Here is a 21,519-nt window from a genome sequence, read left to right on the forward strand (position 1 = left end):
GGGAGCATCGTTCACTAACTGCCTTATCTCTCATTGTATCAAGGTTTATATCCCTTTAGCTTAATGCATTTTCCATATAAGATTTAAAAGTAAAGTAGTAATTATTCATAAAAAAAATTAAATCATAATCTTCAAATACAAAACCTAATAAAATACTCAGAGACACAAAGATTAAGGCACATTAATTCTTTGCCCTCATATGCTAGGAAAAATGTGTACAAATGCTTCTTCTTTCCTCGTGCTATGACAGCAAGGAATGGGTTGCCTGAGTCAGACATGAGAACCAACGACTTGACAGAATGTTATTCATTGATTAACATGCATGACTAGATTGATCTAGGAGTAACGTCTGTATTTTATAAGATAAGATATAAAACAAAATTAACTAATGATGAATTGATTAATTGAGAAAAGACTAAATGTGGCTCAACAGAGATGGCTGAGACGGATTTTGGGAGTCAGTTACACAGACCGGATCTCAAACAAGGAAATCCTATGCCGAACTGGGAGTCGAACACTTAGTGAGGTTGTGACTGAGCGTCGCATGAGGTTTGCGGGACATGTTCTACGTCAAAATGAATTACGCACACCAAGAGTTGCGATAACCTGGAAGCCAAAACGAGGAAAGCGCAAACAGGGACGTCCTCGTATTACCTGGCGACACACCTTCATGGAGGACCTCAGAACAGTGGACACCAGATGGGAGGAGGCTCCAGACATTGCCAGTGACAGATCATTATGGAGACAGCTTGCCGCCCAATGCGCCGAACGGCGCGGGAGGACCTAAGTCTAAGTAAGTCTAAGAATTGATTAATTAATTGGTTCATGTTTTTTTATGCGTTTGCTGTGAACACTTAGTGAGGTTGTGACAGAGTGTTGCATGAGGTTTGCGGGATATGTTCTCCGACAAAATGAACTATGCATACCAAGAATTGCGATGACATGGAGGCCAATACGAGGAACGCCCAAACAGGGACGTCCTAGTTCAACTTGGCGCCACACCTTCATGGAGGACCTCAGTATAGTGGACACCAAGCGGAAGGAGGCTTCAGACATTGCTAGTGACAGATCTTTATGGAAACATCTTGCCGCCCATTGCGCCGAATGGCGCGGGAGGACCTAAGTAAGTCTAAGTAATTAAGAGATAAAAATAGGTAGTCATACCACTTTACCCCCCCCCCCCCCCATGGCGAGACCCACAGTTTGAGGAACGCCGAACTAGTCCATAACAAATTGGAATATAACTTGTAGATGACTGCAAAACCTAACTGAACAAATAAAAAAAAAATTCAAATGCTAGAAATAAATATGCTACATATCGAGACTCTTCTTTTTTTTTTTTGCACCAAATGTTACAGAAGTTACGCTGAGTTAGTCAATTGTAGTCAAACTGAATTTTCATTTGATTGGATCAATAAAAATGATCTTATCCTATCTTAAAATGTAGGTAGAGTATAGACTTTAATATCTCTTTATTTTATGGTTTATGTTTCGTACTTTCCTTCAGAATTTTTTCGTTCTTGATAAAAGCTCTTACAGGATGACATGGAAATCCAGGGTTTAATCGCCCGACCATCATGACGGCAGTTCGACTGAGACCGATGGTTAAAACTATTACAATATAAAGTATTAAAACTATAACATCTGGTCTTGGCACGACGCCCAAACCAGCATTAGGCCTACACGACCAGTTCAACATTTCGTTCGCCCCGCCTTTCTCGTCGTAATTTTTATCGGGAATTTCTGGTCGCGTTTTCAGTCTTAACTTACATTCTGTTGGTAAAAGGATGAATTATGTAAGTAGGATATTTTTGTTTCTTTTAGTGTTTGACGAAGCGGTTAATGTAAACGTTCTTGTTGCATAGGCCCCTACACCTTTTTTATGTGTGTAAAATTAAGCCTATTATTAAGACTACATCTTTCAAGGCAAAAAGCAACAACAAAAATGCCTAAACATAATGCACATTATTAAAGTCTCAAGGATGTATGTCCAAATAATAATAAGGCTTGTCTTCGATTCCGAAGATTAGTGAGGAATGCAGTATTTCCCATGGCTGCGCAGCCCCATCTGTGACCTACATATTTTGCCACAACATGACAAGCTTAACCATTGTCCGCAGGTGGTCGATTTAGATTTTCTTTTCGCCGTCCGCGTCTGTCGTCGGCATCAGATTTTCTTTTGGTCTCAAATGTGTATCCCGCGGCCTTTGTTAGTGACCTCCAGCTGTCTCAATCTGAGGCCGCATTCAACCAGGTGGTCTCTTCTATGTCAGCTAAGGCAAGTTGGTGCCTAAGCTGGTCTTTTAAGCGTTTCCATGGGGCGCCTGACGCCTCTGCTATGTCGACCACCTTTTAGCTCACCAAAAAAGACTGCCTTTAGCATACATTCGTCTCTCGTACGGGATACGTGCCTTGCCCAGCGTAACTGTCGGACCATAAGAAGTCCCTCTATACTGTCCATACCGGCGTTCGCAAGGACATCGCTGTTTGTAGTGCGGTCCTACCACCGTATGTCCATGATGGAGCCTTAGCATCTTTGGTGAAAGCGCTGAAGTAGTCTTAAATTAAGTTAAACCTCAAGTTTTGATCTTGCCTTCAATCATGGTTGAATAAAAGTTTAGAGCCAAAGAGAAAATTGTTTACAGAGAGACTAGCCTTAAATCTATACGAAATTACAATTTAAGGCATACAAACAAAAGCATTTCAAATAATCTTATATTTTCACATATTAAGTTCTATTTATTGAACTGTAAACATAACCTATTTAACTACCGATAATGTTGTGCGTCTAGATCTAAATATAGATGCCTAGGCCCTGTAATGTAAACACAGCCGCCCTGGCTTATTCAGTAACAGCATGAAAGGTGAACAGCAAGTGATCTTGACATTTACTTTTCGTGAAAAAATAGGTCGACGTTTGTGAGTGGACTATTTATAGATCTTTCAGTGGTTCTGCGATTTAGAAATAACTATAATGTGTTCTAACTCTTGACTTGCGTAGTGTTCCATAAATTTTCTCCTGGTCACAATCTTTCCTCATTTGAGTATCAAATATACGTATACGTTCCATTGTATTTCCCAAACAAGTGTAGAGCATGGAATGGGTTGCCTGAGCTAGCCAGGAAAACCAGTGACTTGGCAGAATTTAAGTCATTGGTTAATATGCATGACTAAATGCATGACGCGTAGGACGTAATCATCTTCTTTTTTGAAGTAACGTCTGTATTATATAAGATAAGATAGACTCTAGGAAGACAATTTAAAGTTCTCCCTTTAAATGCTGAGAAGCAACGGGTTTGCTTATTGATTCACCGATGTCTATAAACAATCAAAATAAAAAAATAAATAATAATAATTTAAAAAAAAACAAAGCTTATATTAAGTCTATCAGTTAGTAGTGATAGGCAAAAGTTAGCTAAAAAAAGATTAATTAAGGCTAAAGTTAAACTAGAAAAACAAAAACTAAAATCGTAGTTTAATTATTTTATTTTTAGTTACAAACTAAAAAGTTTAATTAAAATTTTAAATACTTTTCAACATGTGGTAGCGGTTGAAACGCACGTCCCTGTTTTCTGGTCATGTGATGTCAACAACTTTGATTATAAAAAAAAAAAAATGATGCAGTTAACAACTATAATTTTGTCAGTCTGCATTTGAAGAGGTTAAAGCAAGATGCTGGTAGAAGTTATAGGAGACAATATCGGCACTTGAAAGTAGCAGCATTATAAAAAAAATTTTGCCAAAAGCTTCTATAGATATGCAATATTTTGAATGGGGTACTTCCGAATTTTTCTGAGTCACGTACGTGGTGTTTAATTTCTGTTTATAGTGGAAATCTGATAAGCATGTTAGGTCTATATTTAGTGATTTTAATCAATTCATTTGCGTCTAACAATAAATTATTTACTGCATGAACATCATGTAGCCTACACCCTTTTTATAGCTTAGACCTTAGAATAGATGAAGCCAAAACGTATAAAGAAGGAAAAAAAACAGCGCAACTTGGATCAAATATCAAACATAGCAAGGTTCTATGTGTGCTAGACTAGTTCTCAGTTTTAACCTTGACTCATGTTTATTAATGAAAGTTTAGATTTACTTGTTAGACTAGAGGGGAGTCGGCATATCGGCTTCGACTAGAAAGATCTAGGGTTATGGTCATCTTCGAGTAGCACTAAAGAACTTGTTGATGTGTGTTTTATATAGGTTGCACCACTCGGTGTTTGGGAGTAACAACCCTTGTAACTGTTGTTGTCAACCAGGATGGCGTTAGATTAAACAGCTGATTTCATTCGTTCTTGATAATCAACAGAACTGTCAAAATAATTTATTGATTTTGATAAAGATAGATATTTTTTTTCCTAGACTCTATGACTATATGGTCTCCAGTGCTCCAGCTACTAAACTCCCTAGTAATAGTCATTGTAGCCGTGACGGGCAGGTTCGAAATTTTTAATGTTATTTTTTCTTGTTCAGAGTTGAATCAAATATTCACTATCACTCAACAAAGTAAGTCACTTGTTGAAATGACCTTTTCTCCCCCACACCTTTTCAGGAAATCTACTGCATGAAATTTGCTGATCAATTTAAAAAAAAAATCTTTCTTTGTTTTTGGGGCTGACCTTTTTCAGTATGTGCGTATTTACTATTAGTAATTAGTTCTGAAAGAGAATTTCAAATATAGATCAATATCTTTATTGATCTGATAGTGTCTGATTGGCTAATTAAGTTAGGAATGAAATAATGCTAAGGTAAAAGGTTACAAAGACAGTTTGTGTGGAAACACAAACTCAAAATTGGTCTCCAAAGTGGTCCACCCAGGCAGGTAAATAGGCGGGTATCAATATTTTCAAAAAGAATATCTCTCTTCTTATCTCCTCCTCTCTCTCCTTCTCTCTCCTTCTCTTTCCTTCTCTCTCTCCTTCTCTATCTCTCCCTCTCTCATTCTCCTTTCTCTCTCTTCTTTCTTTATCTCTTTCTATCTCTCACTCTCCATCTCTCTCTTTCATTTTCTCTCTACTTCTTTTTCTCTCCTTCTCTCTCAATCTTTCTCTCTCCTTTCACTCTCTTCTTTTCCTCTTTCACTCCTTCTTCCTTTATCTCTCTTTCCTTCTCTCTCTCTTTCGTACTTTCTCTATGTCAAACACAAGCACCTCACACACACACACACCAAGCTACTTCTTTCTCTACTATCTCTTTTCCTTAATCTCTCTCTCTCTCTCTATCTATCTATCTATCTATCTCTCACACACACTAACACACTTTAACTTAGACAAATGCAGTTTGATGATTCAATTTCATTTTCTTCCTTTCTGCAGACATACAAATGGCCGAATCGTCAGAAGTGAACAAAGAATATCTAGACGACTTAATCGACCAAACGGTGAAAGCACAAGCAAGTCGCGGACTTAGGTGCTTGGCTTGTTAATCGAGTATCCTCGAGTTCGAATCTTGCTGAAAATTTTCAAAATTTAGGATTCATACGGCACCCACCCACTTCTAATGGGACCTGACATACGTTGGGAAAGTAAGGGTGGTTATTCAAGCCACATGACACCCTAGTTCAGGGGTGGGCAACCTTTTTCTATCAAGGGCCGCATTTAAACAAAATTTAGGAATGGGGGGCGGCATATGTATATTTAAAATATATTTCCAACTTAGAAAAATACGCTAGATGTCTATCAATTGACATGTAGGTCTATACAGTCTTAAACGTTTACATTTTTTAAAACTACCAATTGAGGAATCACAATAAGAGTTTGCATGGGGCTGAGAATGGACTTGAGATGGTAAAGGTTCCTTCCTCCAGTCACTGACTTAAGGGTGGATTCAGTCACAGGAATGCAAAAGGATCAAAACACGAACAGGTGCAGCACCAAGGAGGCTAACAGTAATTCAGATCCAGTTTTGGATTGTTTACCAAACACATGACTGTTGTTACCGGTCACTGACTTGAAGCACCAAACTGCTGGTCGACAACTATACCGATGTGGGTGTAATATATCTTAACTAATATAACTTCACTTTATTTATAACATAGACAAAATCAACTTGTGATTAAATAAAATAAATGTAGTAGACTTTAGTAATAATATCTAACACTCTACAATAACACAACCTTTCAGTCTCACTTTCTAGAGTCGTCTCCCTAACTAAGACCAAATGACAATAATTCCACTATGTTGGATCATTCACAGCAAATCACTAACGTCTTCCAACGGCACCATAGAAACATACTCACACTCCATAGCAATCACCCAAGCCTAAGTTTATAACTTTATATATCTCCTCCAAAACACATAAATTCAGGAATGTTTAATTCAGCATTAACTTGACAGAAAATTCTAAAAAATTCACTGAACTAATAAAACCACAACTAATTTTTCTTAGCTTTACAACTTTCCTATGATATAACTCTATATTGACATAACGTTGTATTGATACAACCTTATACTGGTACAACTTTATACTAATAGAGCTCTATAATGAAACAATTTATACTTCTGACTTGTAGTTTTGATTGTATTTTGTACCGATACAACTTTATACCGATTCAACTATATAGCTAATCTGGTCGCCATTCTTTTTTTTTTTTTTGTGAGACACGCAAAACTCTTTAAGATAGTGCATTATACAAAGATAACTGTATAAAAATATCAAAGACAGAGACACCAAACTTGATGTTAAGGCAATATCATATTGGCATTAGGCTTTTATCTATCTTTCATATATTTGTAACTTACCACTGATTGATCAAGAAAACTATCATACTGATTCACATTAAATTTCCTACGCACATGGCCGGCGTTACAAAATGCAGGGCCCAACTTCTATTCTTTTCTTACAATAACAACTATTACTATTCATTAGATCATGATATCGATGATATTTATTCTAGAACCTGCATGGGAAGCAACTCAAAACACAACTTCACAAGCTAATTGTAGTATATGTAGGCTATAAAAACAAAGTATTAAAGCTGATTTTAAAAACAAAACCAGTTACCATTAAAATATAATGACACATAATCTAAAAGTGGGCCTTTTTTGCCTTTCTCTTAGAGAAATATGTTAGAAACAAAGCATTAGGATTTAGTTAAAAGAAATACTATAAATCAAATAAGAACATAAAATGAAACTATTATTTTACCTCTTTTTGGGACCCCTCAACTCAAGAAAACAGTAAGAAACTGAAATAGACACAAAATTGAGCAGTGGGATTCATAACTAACGAATATTCACATTTGACTAGAGTAACACCTTTAGTAAAATCACTAAATTGAGAAAGCCTTCAGGATCTCGAGATGACTAAAAGTAAAGTAGCAATTTTACACAAAACACTGAACCATAATCTTCAAATAGAAAAACAAAATATAATAAAATACTAAGAAAGACACAAAGATAAAGGCACATGTATTGTTCCTAATGTTAGGATAAATTTGTACAAGTGCTCCTTTTTCCCTGGTGCTATTAGAGCATGGAATGGGTTGCCTGAACCACCCAGGAAAACCAGTGACTTGGCAGAATTTAAGTTATTGGTTAACATACATGACGCGTAAGATGTAATCATCTTCTTTTTTTAAATAACGTCTGTATTATATAAGATAAGAAGATAATATAAGCTTTGTTTTTTTTTTATTTAAAGTTTGTTTTTTTATCTTAAAAGATGAAGCAGAAATTTATTCTTTTGACCTTTTATCTTTCAAACTAGCATAAAAAGTAACATTGTTAGGCTATATTGATTGAAGCATCTTTTCTGGCACAAAAGTCTAGTTACTTTTTAGATAATTTTCTTACACTATTTTAATATTGGCAACTTTTCATAAATTTAGATAAAGGTTTTAAAGAAAAAATGCTGTTAATTAGTAGGCTCATTTAAATTATGAAGCAAGAATGAAAATAATGAATTAAATTAAATGTACTCCCAGGTGAAGGTCAGATTGGGACGATCCCTGAACCTGAAAATATAAGGGGGAGCAAGAATGAATTGAATGCTTATAACAAGACAGAAATAATCATCCTCAATGAGAGTCGGAAACCCTCTAATAGAAAAGTGCTGCTCACAATGTTTACACAATCTGAACAACGCAATGTCAAACAAAGACATATTCACCATAATTTACGTCTACATAGGTCAGTGGACCTATCGATTTATAGGTCATTAGACCTAAAGACCTGTAGGTCAGTAGACCTATAGACTTTTTGAGTCAGTAGACCTGTAAACCTATGGGTCGTCCCTTTTTTTTTCTTTTAGAATGTTCCATAAAACTGGGCATGCCATGGAAACTTCTATATTTACTATTTTCTTTGTAACTGTAAATAAGTTAAACTATATAAGTAAAATGTAGATTAAATATTCACAAACATGACAGGATGGTCAAATTGATTTTAAATCTTTCTTTTTCAGAGCATCCAGATGTATTACAATAACATCCCTTGTTCTCAGCTTGATAGCAGTTGTTTTTGTTGCAAATTTCCCTAAGGTAATGTAATACTATACTTTCGCGATTTTTTTTTTTAACATTTGTTTTTAAATACTTTGTTAAATTTGTGTTTTTTAAAGTAAGTTTTATTACTTTTTTTATTATAGAGAGCTCATTCTAGTGATGGGAATTTCTACAAGATCTACGACGAATTGCAGGAAAAGATCATAGAAGAGATGACCAAGTTTTTAGTTGAGGTATAGAACAATAGTATAACAGCTAAACATACAATTGCAATTTTAAATAAATCTTTGTGGTCTTAAGTAAAAGTTATGTTTATTTTTCATTTCAGCGCCACAAACTCAAACAAAAGAAATATGGTAAGGAAGTATATGCATAATTACACATATTTCTCCAATAGTCTACCTACTAGCATACAGTAAAACCAACTTCTTAAAGCAAGTATTTACCATAAAGGACAATGGCTATATCTTTAATTTCCATGTCTATAACAGAAATGATGATGAGATTCAAACATACGCCTGTCAGTGCACACATCTCTCTTTCTGGCGCAGTCAGAATACCCGCTTCTGAGGATAAACCAGGCAAATATATATAGCTAGTAATTTGACTTTAGAATTTTTCTTGGTAATTATGGGCATCTGGTGAGTTAGTCCATCACTAAGGCATAATTTCTACTATAAGATTATGCAATTAAGATGAAGCCTAATTACATTAACTTATGTGTAGTGAGCTGCTGTGTGTGTACATAACATTCATGGAACAGCCTCAACGTCCCGGATTACGTTCCGATATCGACAAAGTTAAAGTCCCTGATGAAGTTGCAGCGTTATTGCTTATTGAACACTTTAATGTCCCGGATTACGTTCCGATGGTAAATTTCAATGACAAACTTAGCGTCCTGGGTTTTGTTTCGATTGTAAGGTTCTCCAATACCTGGCAGCTTATGCAACCTATCCTATTTGACTGTCTTACTGTAGCAATAAAAACCATATAGATAGTGCTGGTCTTGTTTTCACCTATGTGTTGTCCTAACCATTGTGATGAATATAGGCTAAACATACGTATCAGCTCTTGTACATCAATCTATACACAAATGATTGAATTAGTAGTTATCCTTGTTTTATGATTATTCAATTAAAGTTTATTAACTGTAAGACTTTGTCGTTACTGCTGTTGAGTCTTTTATCTTCTTGCTAATTTATCCGCTAATCTCTAAGGGATGTCTAAACGCCAAGTCTAATAAACATATTGGTGTGCAAAGTTATGTTCAGAATTATTTAGTGAAACTTCGGGATTTAATTCCCACTTTTTTTCTCATCTGGCTTCTTTCTACAATAAAGCTGTAGGCAGATACAAGAATTCAAGGACAATTTAATTTTGTGTCAAGTGAATTTATATAAGTAAGTAAAAAACGTAAAGACCTTGTGATCTATTGGGCAGTTGATGAGAAGGTCATTTTTTTTTCTGTGGCCCATGGTTTACATGGGTGTCATGTTGCCAAGTTGAACCAACCGCCTATACTTTTCCCCAACTAATCTCAGCTACCCATTAGATCGCCCTAAAGATCCCAAAACTAAAAATACCAGCTTCACCAGGATTCGAACCCAGGACCCCCAGAGGCCAAGCGCTTTAGCACTCAGTCACCGCGCCTCCGGATTTATAACAAAGAAACAGATTTTTGCCTTAGTATCTGATAATTACACATTACTGCATTGCATCGGCGACTACTTCCCTTCCTAAACCACGTTCTCCCCCAAGCTCATATATAGAAATAGTTCATAGTCCACTAACAGACATGAGTATACAGAATTACCTTAATTCTTCACATATCCAATAGTCTGTTGACAGCATTCATGATCTGATCTTATTATATTGTAAAAATTTTGTTAGCTTTATTTTTTGGTCTTTCATATGTACAAGAGAAAGTTTAAGTATCTTATAGTTTGCATGTAATTGCTTACGTCCATACCCTTTCTTCAAAAAAGAATCCAGTGTGCTTGTTAGAAAAAACATAGACTCACTAGATCATGCAAGAGGTGTCAAGGTCGACAAGGACGGACTAGTCATTTTGCATTCAGGTATATTAAACATTTAATTCATTTCCAATTACACTAAACATTTTATTTCTTATTTAATGATCACTTTAGTCTTTTTGACCACATCTTAGGTCTCGGTGGGATCGAGGATGGGAAGCGGGGCGTTTGTTGCCTTCATGGACCCCATATGGAAGAATAAATTATATAGTCGACCGGCGACGTAGTATACACCGCTATTTAGCAGGGCCGGCCTTATGCCACTAAAACCTATGTGTCCGCAGTGTGCCCCGCACTTTCATAGGACCCGCGCTAAGTCTAGGTGTATAAATTATTAAATGAAACCATTTTATAACTTATAACAGATTTCCTGCGGTCTACTGATTTACCAGGAGCTCCTGGAAATCTGAAATTGCAAAATATACGAAAAAGTCCTGGAAATATCCGGAAATGAAATCTTAAGAAAACTCATACAAATCTCCTGAAATATATAGACAAAAATTGTCATTTTGGGGTGTCTTTCCATATCGAAAACGACAATCCTACCCGCGATAAAAAAAATAACGGCATTATCAAGTAATTGTGGAATCTGGTGAAAGAAGCTTCTCGCGCCTTAAACTAATGAAGAATTACTTGAGGTCAACAATTCTCGTAGATAGATTGAAACATTTGATAATTTTTGCTATTGAGCGTGATCTATGTAGGAAACAGAATTTTCATGATATACTGTATGACTTTGCTACAAGCAAGGCTCGTAAAGTAATACTGTACGTGGTAAAGAATGAATAAAATGCGTACACTAATTTATTTTCTAATACAAACTATTAATTTTCACTTATTATCCGTATCCCTACCCAAACTTGACCCCGCGAAATCCGTTTCTCATTGGGCCCCACAATGGTTAAGTCCGGCCCTGCTATTTAGTGAGGGGTGAATTTTATTGGCCTCCTTCAGTCGTAGAACGACTATGCTTCATCTCAGAGCGAGTGAGATGAAAACCTGGGCCTTGTTTATGGTCGCAAATGATGTGACCAAAGGAACGGAATATCCAATAAGTTTGAAATCAGTAGTGCCGCAGGCTCTGCCAGGCTGTAGCACGGTGTGCCACAGTCTGCCTAAGGATCACCAGCTCCTGACTTTTCCTCAGGGTTGTCTCTCGAAGCCTTTCCCGTGTTTGAGTATAGCCGCAAGGCAGTGGAGGTTTGGATCCAGAGTTTTCCTTCTCCTAAATGGTTAGCCAACCAAGGCTAACGAGCCCCTCCTGCCCGAAGCTTACTGGTTTAGGCGCCAGTTGCTCGCCTTGGCCCCTTCTCCTGTCAGTGGTAACAGTTCCGCCAGGCTCAGTAACTGAACCACATGAGAAGGCCCCAGGAGTTGGACTGGTTGTCAGAGGCTATTTGAGACGTATGCCATTGGAAGCATTCTATAGGTAATGATGGGCTTAAGATCATTACCTCTTCCGGCGTTAACAACCTCGCGGAACCGAGGGGTGAATACAGAGTAGATTACTTGTTCTCTTTCCATGACTTCTTGGTCTCAATGGTTAAGTCCGGTCCTGCTATTTAGTGACGGGTGAATACTACCCTCTTTTTTTCGCCTCAAAATTACGTGGGGTAACGTCCTTCCGATTTGCAGAAATAAAAGAGTGATCTTTCCATTACTTGGTGTCCAAACTATTGAGCCTTGAAGAGAGTTATATATATAGATACTGGAATAGATTCAAGGGAGGCAACTCAAGGACTTACGCAGGGAAAGATATATAATGTTTAATAACAATGAAGAAATGTATGAGACTTACACTGAACATAAAAAGAGGTTGTCAAGCCTTCGAGACACAGAGTCAAGTTCTTAATTTCACCTATCCTTACCTGTTGCCAACAATACACTTCTCAGAGTTGCTCCAGGTATCAGGCTATGCAAAGGACGTGTCTTGACCTTCTCTAATTCCAGAATTCATCTCCTTCTTGTCAATACAGGTCTCCCTCCAGCGCTTGGTTTCAGAACCTAGGTCCCAGATTCGAATCCTGGTAATGATTTTACATTACATTTCGGGATCTTTAGGATGCAACCCAGCTCTAATTGGTAGTTGGGGAAAAAGTGGGTATCTGATAATAGCTGGGGAAAAATAAAGTCTGTTGGTCGTTGTGATTACTTGTGATGGTCACTCCTTAACCATGGGCCACAGAAACAGATGAACGTTACACCATCTGCCCTGTAGATCTCTGTAGATCACTCCTTAATGTCACTGAAGTCACATGTAAACTCTCTTTCTGAATGTTCATGTCATCCCGTGCTGAATAATGTGCTGTTACGTTACCAAAAAAACAACAACAAAAAACTTGTACATTGTACAAAAAAAAAATTACAGAACTTTTCAGCACACGCATACGCGGGTGGGGGAGGCATAATTCCTTATCTGTAATACCCAAGACATTGAAAGCTTGCCCACTATAAATCTATATATTCCTTTTTAAAATCTAGTGTCTTATTACTTTGGTTTTCAGGCCTGTACTTTGTTCACGCCAGTGTTACTCCAGAATTTTCCTCTAGAGTTGCCTATACGGTTTGAACCTTTTTTTTACTTGTATAATATATATATATATATTTGACCTAATTTTTTTTTTAATAGCACGATAATGCACTGTAGATACTACATAATATGTATTTTTTTGTTTTAAATACCGGGAATATTGCTTGATTTTTTGTGTTTTCAGGTAAAAGAAATAATTGTGGAAAATTTCAGATTAATCAGATTGGTTGTGGGAATAACATGTACAAACCTTTTACCTGACAGACAGAGTGAGTTTATATAAGCTTTGTAAAACTGAATAAACAAACTCTTAACATCTAAAAAAAAAAGAAGGAATTATGCAAGTATAGGTATTAAAATAAACGATTATCTTTTTACTATCAGCGCATATAATTAGTTTGCTGAAAGGTAGAAATATCAACCCAGAGTATATAGACGTATATCTATTTGTTTCCTTAGACCTGGTCCATGTACATCTATAAAATGCGACGAAACAGCCAAGCTCGTACTATAAAGCTGACTGATACTGCCCACACTTTCCTGAGCTGGACTAACAGTCAGAACACGGGTTACTCAGGTACGTAGTTATAAACAAAGGCAATGTTTATTAATAAATTATAACTTTTATATAGCGCTACTTTCATGCTTATAGCATGCTCAGAGCGCTATGGTCCAATGTCATTTGTGGGCCAGTGGGGGGGGGGGTATCTGGGAGAAGGTTTTTCGTTCTGGGCGCTCAGTAAACACAATTCTGCTTGAGCCCTTTTCATAGGTAACCAAGCCAAGTTCAAGCGTACTTAGCCTCTCGAATGAGACGCTTACATCCTTCCATGTAATTATGAAGATTTTACTTTCACCTGTCTAAGAGGACACAAAAAGATGACTAACTCTTAAAAAGGAGACCCCCCAATAAAGAAGGGAAAATCCTTCAGAAGGAAGACAATATCTTAAAAGGAGACCCCTCAATAAAGAAGGGAAAATCCTTCAGAAGGAAGACAATATCTTAAAAGGAGACCCCCCAATAAAGAAGGGAAAATCCTTCAGAAGGAAGACAATATCTTAAAAGAAGACCCCCCAATAAAGAAGGGAAAATCCTTCAGAAGGAAGACAATATCTTAAAAGAAGACCCCCCAATAAAGAAGGGAAAATCCTTCAGAAGGAAGACAATATCTTAAAAGAAGACCCCCCAATAAAGAAGGGAAAATCCTTCAGAAGGAAGACAATATCTTAAAAGAAGACCCCCCAATAAAGAAGGGAAAATCCTTCAGAAGGAAGACAATATCTTAAATGGAGACCCCCCAATAAAGAAGGGAAAATCCTTCAGAAGGAAGACAATATCTTAAAAGGAGACCCCCCAATAAAGAAGGGAAAATCCTTCAGAAGGAAGACAATATCTTAAAAGAAGAACAAAATGAGGACTAAGACTTAAAAAGGAGGATATGCCTCAGAAATGAGGACAGTTTATAGGAAGCATGCATAAAGACTGAACCACTTCCTCATGATGTCTCAAAAAATAGTGAGAACTACTTTAACCTAAGGAGAGCTAATTCTTTAAACATGCATTTAATTTCAATAGGGTTAGCTTGATTAATAAAGTTATAAGATATGTAGGTCAAAGCTGGGTCTATAAAGCCAAGCAAAATACTTTACTCTGTTTTGTTTTTTTCATACTCGGACTACAAAAAATCCATCTTATTAAAACCAAAGTTTGAAATTAACAATAGCGAGTACTGTATATAGTTCGCCCATAGTGGTTTATTGGAAAAGGTATTCCAGTAGGAGCTAGAGTCATTTTTTTCTATGAAGCTTATCATCTGCCAGCGCTGTATTCTTGTCTTCTTCAATTTGTGCGCCAATTTTCACATCAGGATGCCATGATGCTCTTTCATGTGGTTCAGTCTCCCAGGTGGCAGGGTCAAGGCTGAAGACTTTTAGAGACGCTTTGAGGGTATCCATTTCTCAATAAAGGGTGATAATAAAGAATGTACTGTATGGCAATTTATGTTTCCATCTAAAGTTTTCTATCTTGATTACGAGATACTGCTTTCTTAAGTTAAAAGGAGATAAAAAGAATATCGTTTTGATATATTTATTTATTTTCCAGCTGGAGTTTTTAAACTTGAAGCTGGAGAAAAGCTACAATTGCGTCTGACAGGTCAATCTCCTATTGCTTGTGATGAAAGGTCAACCTTTCTCGGACTATTTATGCTGACCAGCTCTTCTAGCTACCAGAAATAGGGTTTTAATGCGAAGTATCAAAGAAAGATATACTTAATAGTATTTAATTGTAAATCAATTTCTTATTGAAACCTTGCTAGGTGTATATATTTAAAAACTAAATTGTTTGTAGTCATTAATGATTATTTCATTGAATTGTAATGGTGACTAAGACTAATACTATTTTATTGATTCTTATTTGAAATTTGTTGTGAATGTAAGGGCATCTTCTTTGTACTAAAAACAACAACATTCTACACAAGAGGACAGACACAGAATGACTTGACTAAGTCTGTTACAAGTCGATACTGTGACCTAACTCGGCTAGTTTTGAGAAGCCCAGTCAGGTCAGAGATGACCAGAGTAAACAAGTTAATTATAGTCATCCAATCAAAGAAAGAGGTTAAGGGATAAAATAGCAGACGTCAGCTTCGAGAAGGTCACAGTTCATAAAATAATTAGGGGAGAAATTTCTATGATTCTGGAAAGTACGATTCAGAAAGTATAAATTACGAGAAATTTAGTTAATAGGGGTACTAGCATTTTAACGATTTTTGATAGTAACGGTCTGATGTTTAAACGTTTGCGGGTCCAGTAGTTGAAGTTACTTAAATTGAATTTGTATGATAAAATTATTTCAGTAATTAGATATATCAGTTAAAGTTGTTGTACATTTAAGTAAAGTTATTGAATTGAGAATTTACTTCTGTGTGTAATTTGGAGAAAGTTTATTAAATAAGTTAAAAGAGAACACTGATGTTTCTTTAGTGTATTATGAAATTTTTCATATAATCTTCAGCGTGATGATTCTGTTTGAACCGTAACTAATATTAGAAGAAATATTCACTTTCAAAGACAGTTTGTGTCAAACACAAACTCAAAATCGGCCCAGAAGTTTTCCACCTAGAGCAGTGATTCCCAAAGTGGTCTATTTATACCCCCAGGGATCTACCAAGACTTCCAGGGGGTCTACAAGAGTGAAAAAATGAATTAAGGGTCAATAAGTACATCTCGTAGACCCCCAATTCATTTTTTTTCAGGAGTCCACGATAATGGATTCCATTTAAGAAGGTCCTGACTTTAATTTAATTTCACATTAATGGAAATACCTCATAAATACATACATATATTGATGATTTGAACATGTTTTTAAAAATTTTAATAGCTTACTTCAACGGCATAATTTCACCTTCTGTTAACTAATATTAACCATGACCAAATCTAAAAAGAAATGAACATATTCTTGTGTTGATTTTTGTAATTTTGGCTTCATTCGTTCTTTGTTAGACTACAAATACTTATGCCGCATCTCTGCAACAAGGCTTTATGTAATGATGCTATGAAACACTGTAAAACTATATAAGCTGGAGGTTTTATAAATGAAATGTCATCAGAATATAAGCAACATATTTTGTTTTTCCATCGACAACACTTAGTTGGTTGTTAAAAGTCTGAGTAGTATATTGCATGAACCTTATTAGCCATTTTTTATTGAAGCAACGTCTTTATTTGCTCAGTTATATGAAGAAAATTCACTCTGATGTACGATGTTACTCAAAACTCATTTAACAAGATTTGTTTCTCTTTTTTATCAGTTTCGAAGTTCTTGGATGTTTGCATGTAATTTTAAAACAAAATGTTCTCTTTTCACCAAGCAGAAATCAGACATTGCTATTGAACAGACTTGTTTCATAAATTTTGTGAGATAAATTGCAGCTACAAATTGATATCCTAAATTTTGATAAAAAAAAATGATTTAGTTTAATAATTTTAGAATAAGCGCGGGGCTTATGAAAGTGCGGGGCCTACGGTCGCATGCTGAGGTGGCATAAGGCCGACTCTGGTTTTCCTAGTCTCAGAGAAGCAGCATCACACAGCATGATTCAACAAAATCAATAGCAACACATAGTTCTAGTCAATATTATTACTTTCCGTCTTCACCTATCTAATATCAATTTGTAGTCAGTTATTGGACATTTTTATACATGGCAATACAATCTACCCATACCATTTAATTTTTTTTTTTTTTTTTCTATTCAGTGTTCACAATAAAAAGCTCATTGCAATGGTGTCTGTCTTGAATTTTGGTTTGATGACAGGTGGTGTCTGTCTTGAATTTTGGTTTGATGACATGTGGTGTCTGTCTTGAATTTTGGTTTGATGACAGGTGGTGTCTGTCTTGAATTTTGGTTTGATGACAGGCTAACACCTGAAAGCCGGTGCAGTTCTGCCTACTTGTGGATGTTTCTCCAACGGTCAGATTAATAATATTCCTTTGGACCTGGCGCCGAACTCACGTCTTATCGGCAACGTGAGGATGACTGAGTGATGTCCAGGAACATTGATTGATTAGCCCAGCTTTAAGTATATAGTGTTGGTCTGTTGGACATAAAAACATCAGAACAATAGGAGTTCAAGCTGACCTGTCAGCTGGTAAACGCACCAACAAAACCATTAACTCTGAAAAATTTTTGATTTTCGCTCTTTGTAATGAACATGAGAAACTGATCTTGTTTTGAAAACTTTAAGACCTTTGGAATGCGAGATAAAGAACAGGTGAAACCTACCAGCAAGCCGAAAGTGGAACATCGAGGTAATAACCAAAGAAGGAAGTCAGTTTAGAAGCGGAGGTCAAGTAAAAGCCATAGACCACGAGACAGGTGAAGGTTAAGTTCATTAAAGAAGGGAAAATTTAAGTCCAGTTGGTCGAGATGGAAATGCTTTGACATGCATGTCGTGTGAATCCTATTGACATCTTTTGTCTTAATGACCTGGTTCGGATGTCCAAATGGTTCGAGGCGAATGAATTTTTAAATTTGTAAATGTCACCATCGTATTTAAATATTTTAATTGTGTCTCCATGAAACGAATATTAAACATTTCAGAATCCAAAAAGAAATGTAGACAGCACAGTGTTAGTTATTTGAAATTTGGCTTTATTCCTATCTACATTCTCTATGTGTCTATTATTGATCAAATAACGACATTATGAAACCATCTAGGCTGGAGGATTATCTGAGTTGATAATAATAATCGCAATGTCTTTGATTCCGAAGATTAAGGATGAGTGCAGTGTTTCACATGACTACGCAAACTCAGTTGCGACCTGTTTATTTTCCGTGAAGACAAGTGGAACTTGTCCGCAGTTGGTCTATGTAAGTTTTCTGTTCGTCTTCAGCTATTTTCAATATTATCTTTTGACTGGGTCTAAACACACTGATAAAATACATAAAGATTTTAAATACTTTCAAACAATCAAAGAGAAAGCTCAGAATAGACACACAGAGAACAAAATTTTCACTTCAACATAACAAAGGTTAGTAGGAATGCAGTATTTCCCTAGGCGTCGAACAATATTTCTACTCATAGCAAAACTGTCGGCAGAACTTGATTTTGCCAGAAGACGTTTCAAGAACTGTTTTACACAAACCTGCATATGATGCCATAAAAGAAATTCATGCGAGCAACAATACAATTCAAAGATGTTTTGGTGAAATGAGCTATGACATTGAAAGCTCCAAATAACATATTTCTCTATACAGCTGGACGAGCTAACCTTGCGTGGAAATGAAGCATTATTATTGGTATATGTTTATTTTATTATGAATCAAGAAATCGACGAAGAACTTTGCCCAAGAACTTTTATCAATTACTCCTTCACAAGATGTTAGTCGAACGTCTTTAAGTTTGACAATATATTTTGTTTTTTATTTTTTAACACGTTTTGTAGCTCAAGCTTAAGATCTAATTTTAAAACAAAATAGCAGTCAAGAAATCATAGTCTATTACTTCATAAATTTAGATTTAACTTACGACTACGAAATAAAGACGAAATTCATAAACTGATCATTTATTGTGAGAATTTTAACAAATGATGCAAAATATTGGACTTATCATGACTATTTATCTTAAATTTTCAGCTAAGGTTTGCGTATATTCTGAATACGGCAATACCTAAATTGGAGAATCAATCTATAGGATGCTGAATAGGAAAGACAGATGTAACATTACAAGAACTGCTCGAAATAAGAAGGCCTACTAATGAAGAGCGTAAAGAAACATTTAAACAACGGATATCAGCTCTTCTAGCTTCACAAAGATAATACCTGATAATATCTGATACTTATCAGACTATCATCACAAAGTTTCTAATTGTTATTCCACCTTCATATCTATAGGAAAAAGGCTTCAGCAAGGTTGCCAATCTTGTAATGATAATTTTAAAAAACAACAGCTGAACATCACTAGCCGAAATGTTTTAATATTAACTCTAAATAAATTGAAGCCTAATTTTGAAATGTTATTATCAAAGCAGCCCAGTAATCGGCGTATATTTTTTGTTTGGTAAATTCATGTAATAAATATTAAATGTTAATTAGATTCATTTGTTGTTTGTTTGTTTTACTTAATTCGGATGTTCCTTTAGAGTTGAAGATAGTTTACTTCCTAGTCCAAACCTCCCGCAGGACGACGGGGGATGGGAGCGGGCAGGGTTTGAACCCTCGACCGTCGATAAATCCGAACGACAGTCCAGCGCGCAAACCGCACGACCAGGCAGCCAATTTTAATATTCCTTAATAAATATACATGCCTTAGAAATCAGTAAGAAACGATACACGTTTGAAGTTGATGAATTTTGAAAAAATGCATAATTACTTAAGCGAAAACTGGAAAACATGACAAGGGGTCTACGAGACAAAATAAGTTTGAGAACCACTGTTCTAGAGTATGGAACAAGTAATGTGCCTCTATCTTTGTGTCTTTCTGAGTATTTCATTAGGTTTTGTTTTTCTATTTGTAAATAATGGTTTAGTGTTTTATCTTCTTTGTGTATATCTGTTCATGAACGTGTAAACTTTCCTGGGTAGTGCTTAAAAGCGAATAGAAAAATGACGATCTACGCTTGACAATCTAACCCATTCTGGTCTCTTTCCAGCCCTATACTCTCGTAACTGTCGGACCATATAATAATCTCAATTCAAGTCATTCTACATAACTATGTCTAACATTATGTCATTTTATTTTTTTTGTATCAGTTTTCTCAACATTCAAACACTCTTACAACGTGTATATAAATGTATTTTCACTCTAAACATTCTTATTATTGATGTTCTATTGAGAAGACAGCCTTGTATAGACTAGACTAGGACACTTGCAGTGTTTTTATATGATTTGGTTAAAATTTGAGGAATTATTATCTACTATTTTGTTTCCTTACGGATTTAAAAAAATCTACTCAGTTTTTTTTTTCTTAGCCTTCAGAGTAAAACGAAAAAGAGAGAGAGGGAGAGTGAGAGAGAGAGAGAGAGAATGAATGAATAAAAATATAATGAATTAAAGAAAAAAAAACTTTATAATTATAATTATATAAATTTATATTATATATAAAATTATAATTAATGTTGACATTGTGTTTATGTCTAAGTCTAAGTCTAAGTGTATGATGTTGGAATGTAGAATTATTTCCCTTATTCCCCTGGCAAGAGAGTTGTGTTGTGTGTAACGTGTGTTATTCATGAATCTGGCGTAATGACGTTGTCAAGTGTAATATTTTTAAGCTGACACTAATGTCTCTGCACTGTTGTTCTTATATCAAAACGTGCCTAAATATATTTATTTTGTTAGGCAAGGTCAAATGCTACACCTAAACAATGGGAAAAGTTTATCCTTTCCAAAAAATATTAGTCACACTGATTTTTAAGAGAACCATACCGAAGCTTTTCCAGGAAGAAATTACCGTGACCTCAAACCTTCTGGCATATTGATTTTCCTTGCGTCGGACACAGTGTCCTTGGCAGTGTATACATATCTAGATCAGTGTCTTTTAAATGTTTAGCCCACCAAAAAAAAAAAAAAAAAAGTTTCGTCCTAGTCACCTTTAGTCGGGTAATCCATGACCCCTCCCCCCCGAGACTATAGCTACAGCTAGGCTCCTTGCGCGAGGTTCGTTGTTGATTCCAGGCCAAGCTATTGTGTGCATTTGTAACTTATTAAATATGTTACGTTCGCAGCACATACTTCAGTCACGATAACATCATTAAGTCAAATAAATAGTGGAGTGGGGTCAGCCCGCTACTGAAGTGCAAGAGACATTTCAGGCAAAATTAGAGCATATATATTTGCGACCGAGGTGATCGTCATAAGAATGGTTAACTTACATAAGACCATCTAAATTAAGAAATATAAAAACAATGCCAATGCTACACATTTTTTGTTCTGACACATTCTTTTACCCTTGTCAATGCACAACATTTGGGGCGTATAAATTTTGAATTGCTTTTCAAAAGTAGGCC

At 35.8% G+C, this 21,519-nt stretch overlaps 1 protein-coding gene across 10 annotated transcripts; it reads left to right on the forward strand.

Moving 5' to 3' along the window:
* The first annotated feature begins 1,688 nt into the window (after nt 1-1,688).
* On the forward strand, nt 1,689-16,487 carry LOC106078221 (uncharacterized). Of its 10 annotated transcripts, XM_056017786.1 has the most exons (11): nt 1,779-1,796; nt 5,319-5,412; nt 7,928-8,132; nt 8,407-8,482; nt 8,590-8,679; nt 8,775-8,802; nt 8,938-9,027; nt 10,432-10,524; nt 12,984-13,042; nt 13,469-13,586; nt 15,114-16,487. In XM_056017786.1, exons 3-11 carry the CDS (start codon nt 8,065-8,067, stop codon nt 15,245-15,247), a joined length of 756 nt encoding a protein of 251 aa, XP_055873761.1. In that variant the 5' UTR covers nt 1,779-1,796; nt 5,319-5,412; nt 7,928-8,064; the 3' UTR covers nt 15,248-16,487. The 10 variants fall into 10 exon arrangements, with proteins under 10 accessions (XP_055873755.1, XP_055873761.1, XP_055873753.1 ...); XM_056017780.1 differs by lacking the exon at nt 7,928-8,132 and having other exon boundaries at nt 1,689-1,796; XM_056017776.1 differs by lacking the exons at nt 1,779-1,796; nt 7,928-8,132 and adding an exon at nt 4,075-4,509.
* Nucleotides 16,488-21,519: the final 5,032 nt, after the last annotated feature.

Source organism: Biomphalaria glabrata, chromosome 18 (genome assembly GCF_947242115.1).
Source record: "Biomphalaria glabrata chromosome 18, xgBioGlab47.1, whole genome shotgun sequence".
Taxonomy (NCBI): Eukaryota; Metazoa; Mollusca; class Gastropoda; family Planorbidae; genus Biomphalaria; species Biomphalaria glabrata.

Coding starts and splice junctions, on each gene's coding strand:
- LOC106078221 (XM_056017776.1), top strand. CDS start 4,371: ATGACTATATGGTCTCCAGTGCTCCAGCTACTAAACTCCCTAGTAATA. Junction 9,028..10,431: donor CGCTTCTGAGGATAAACCAG/GCAAATATATAT, acceptor TCTTCAAAAAAG/AATCCAGTGTGCTTGTTAGA. Junction 13,587..15,113: donor TCAGAACACGGGTTACTCAG/GTACGTAGTTAT, acceptor TTTATTTTCCAG/CTGGAGTTTTTAAACTTGAA.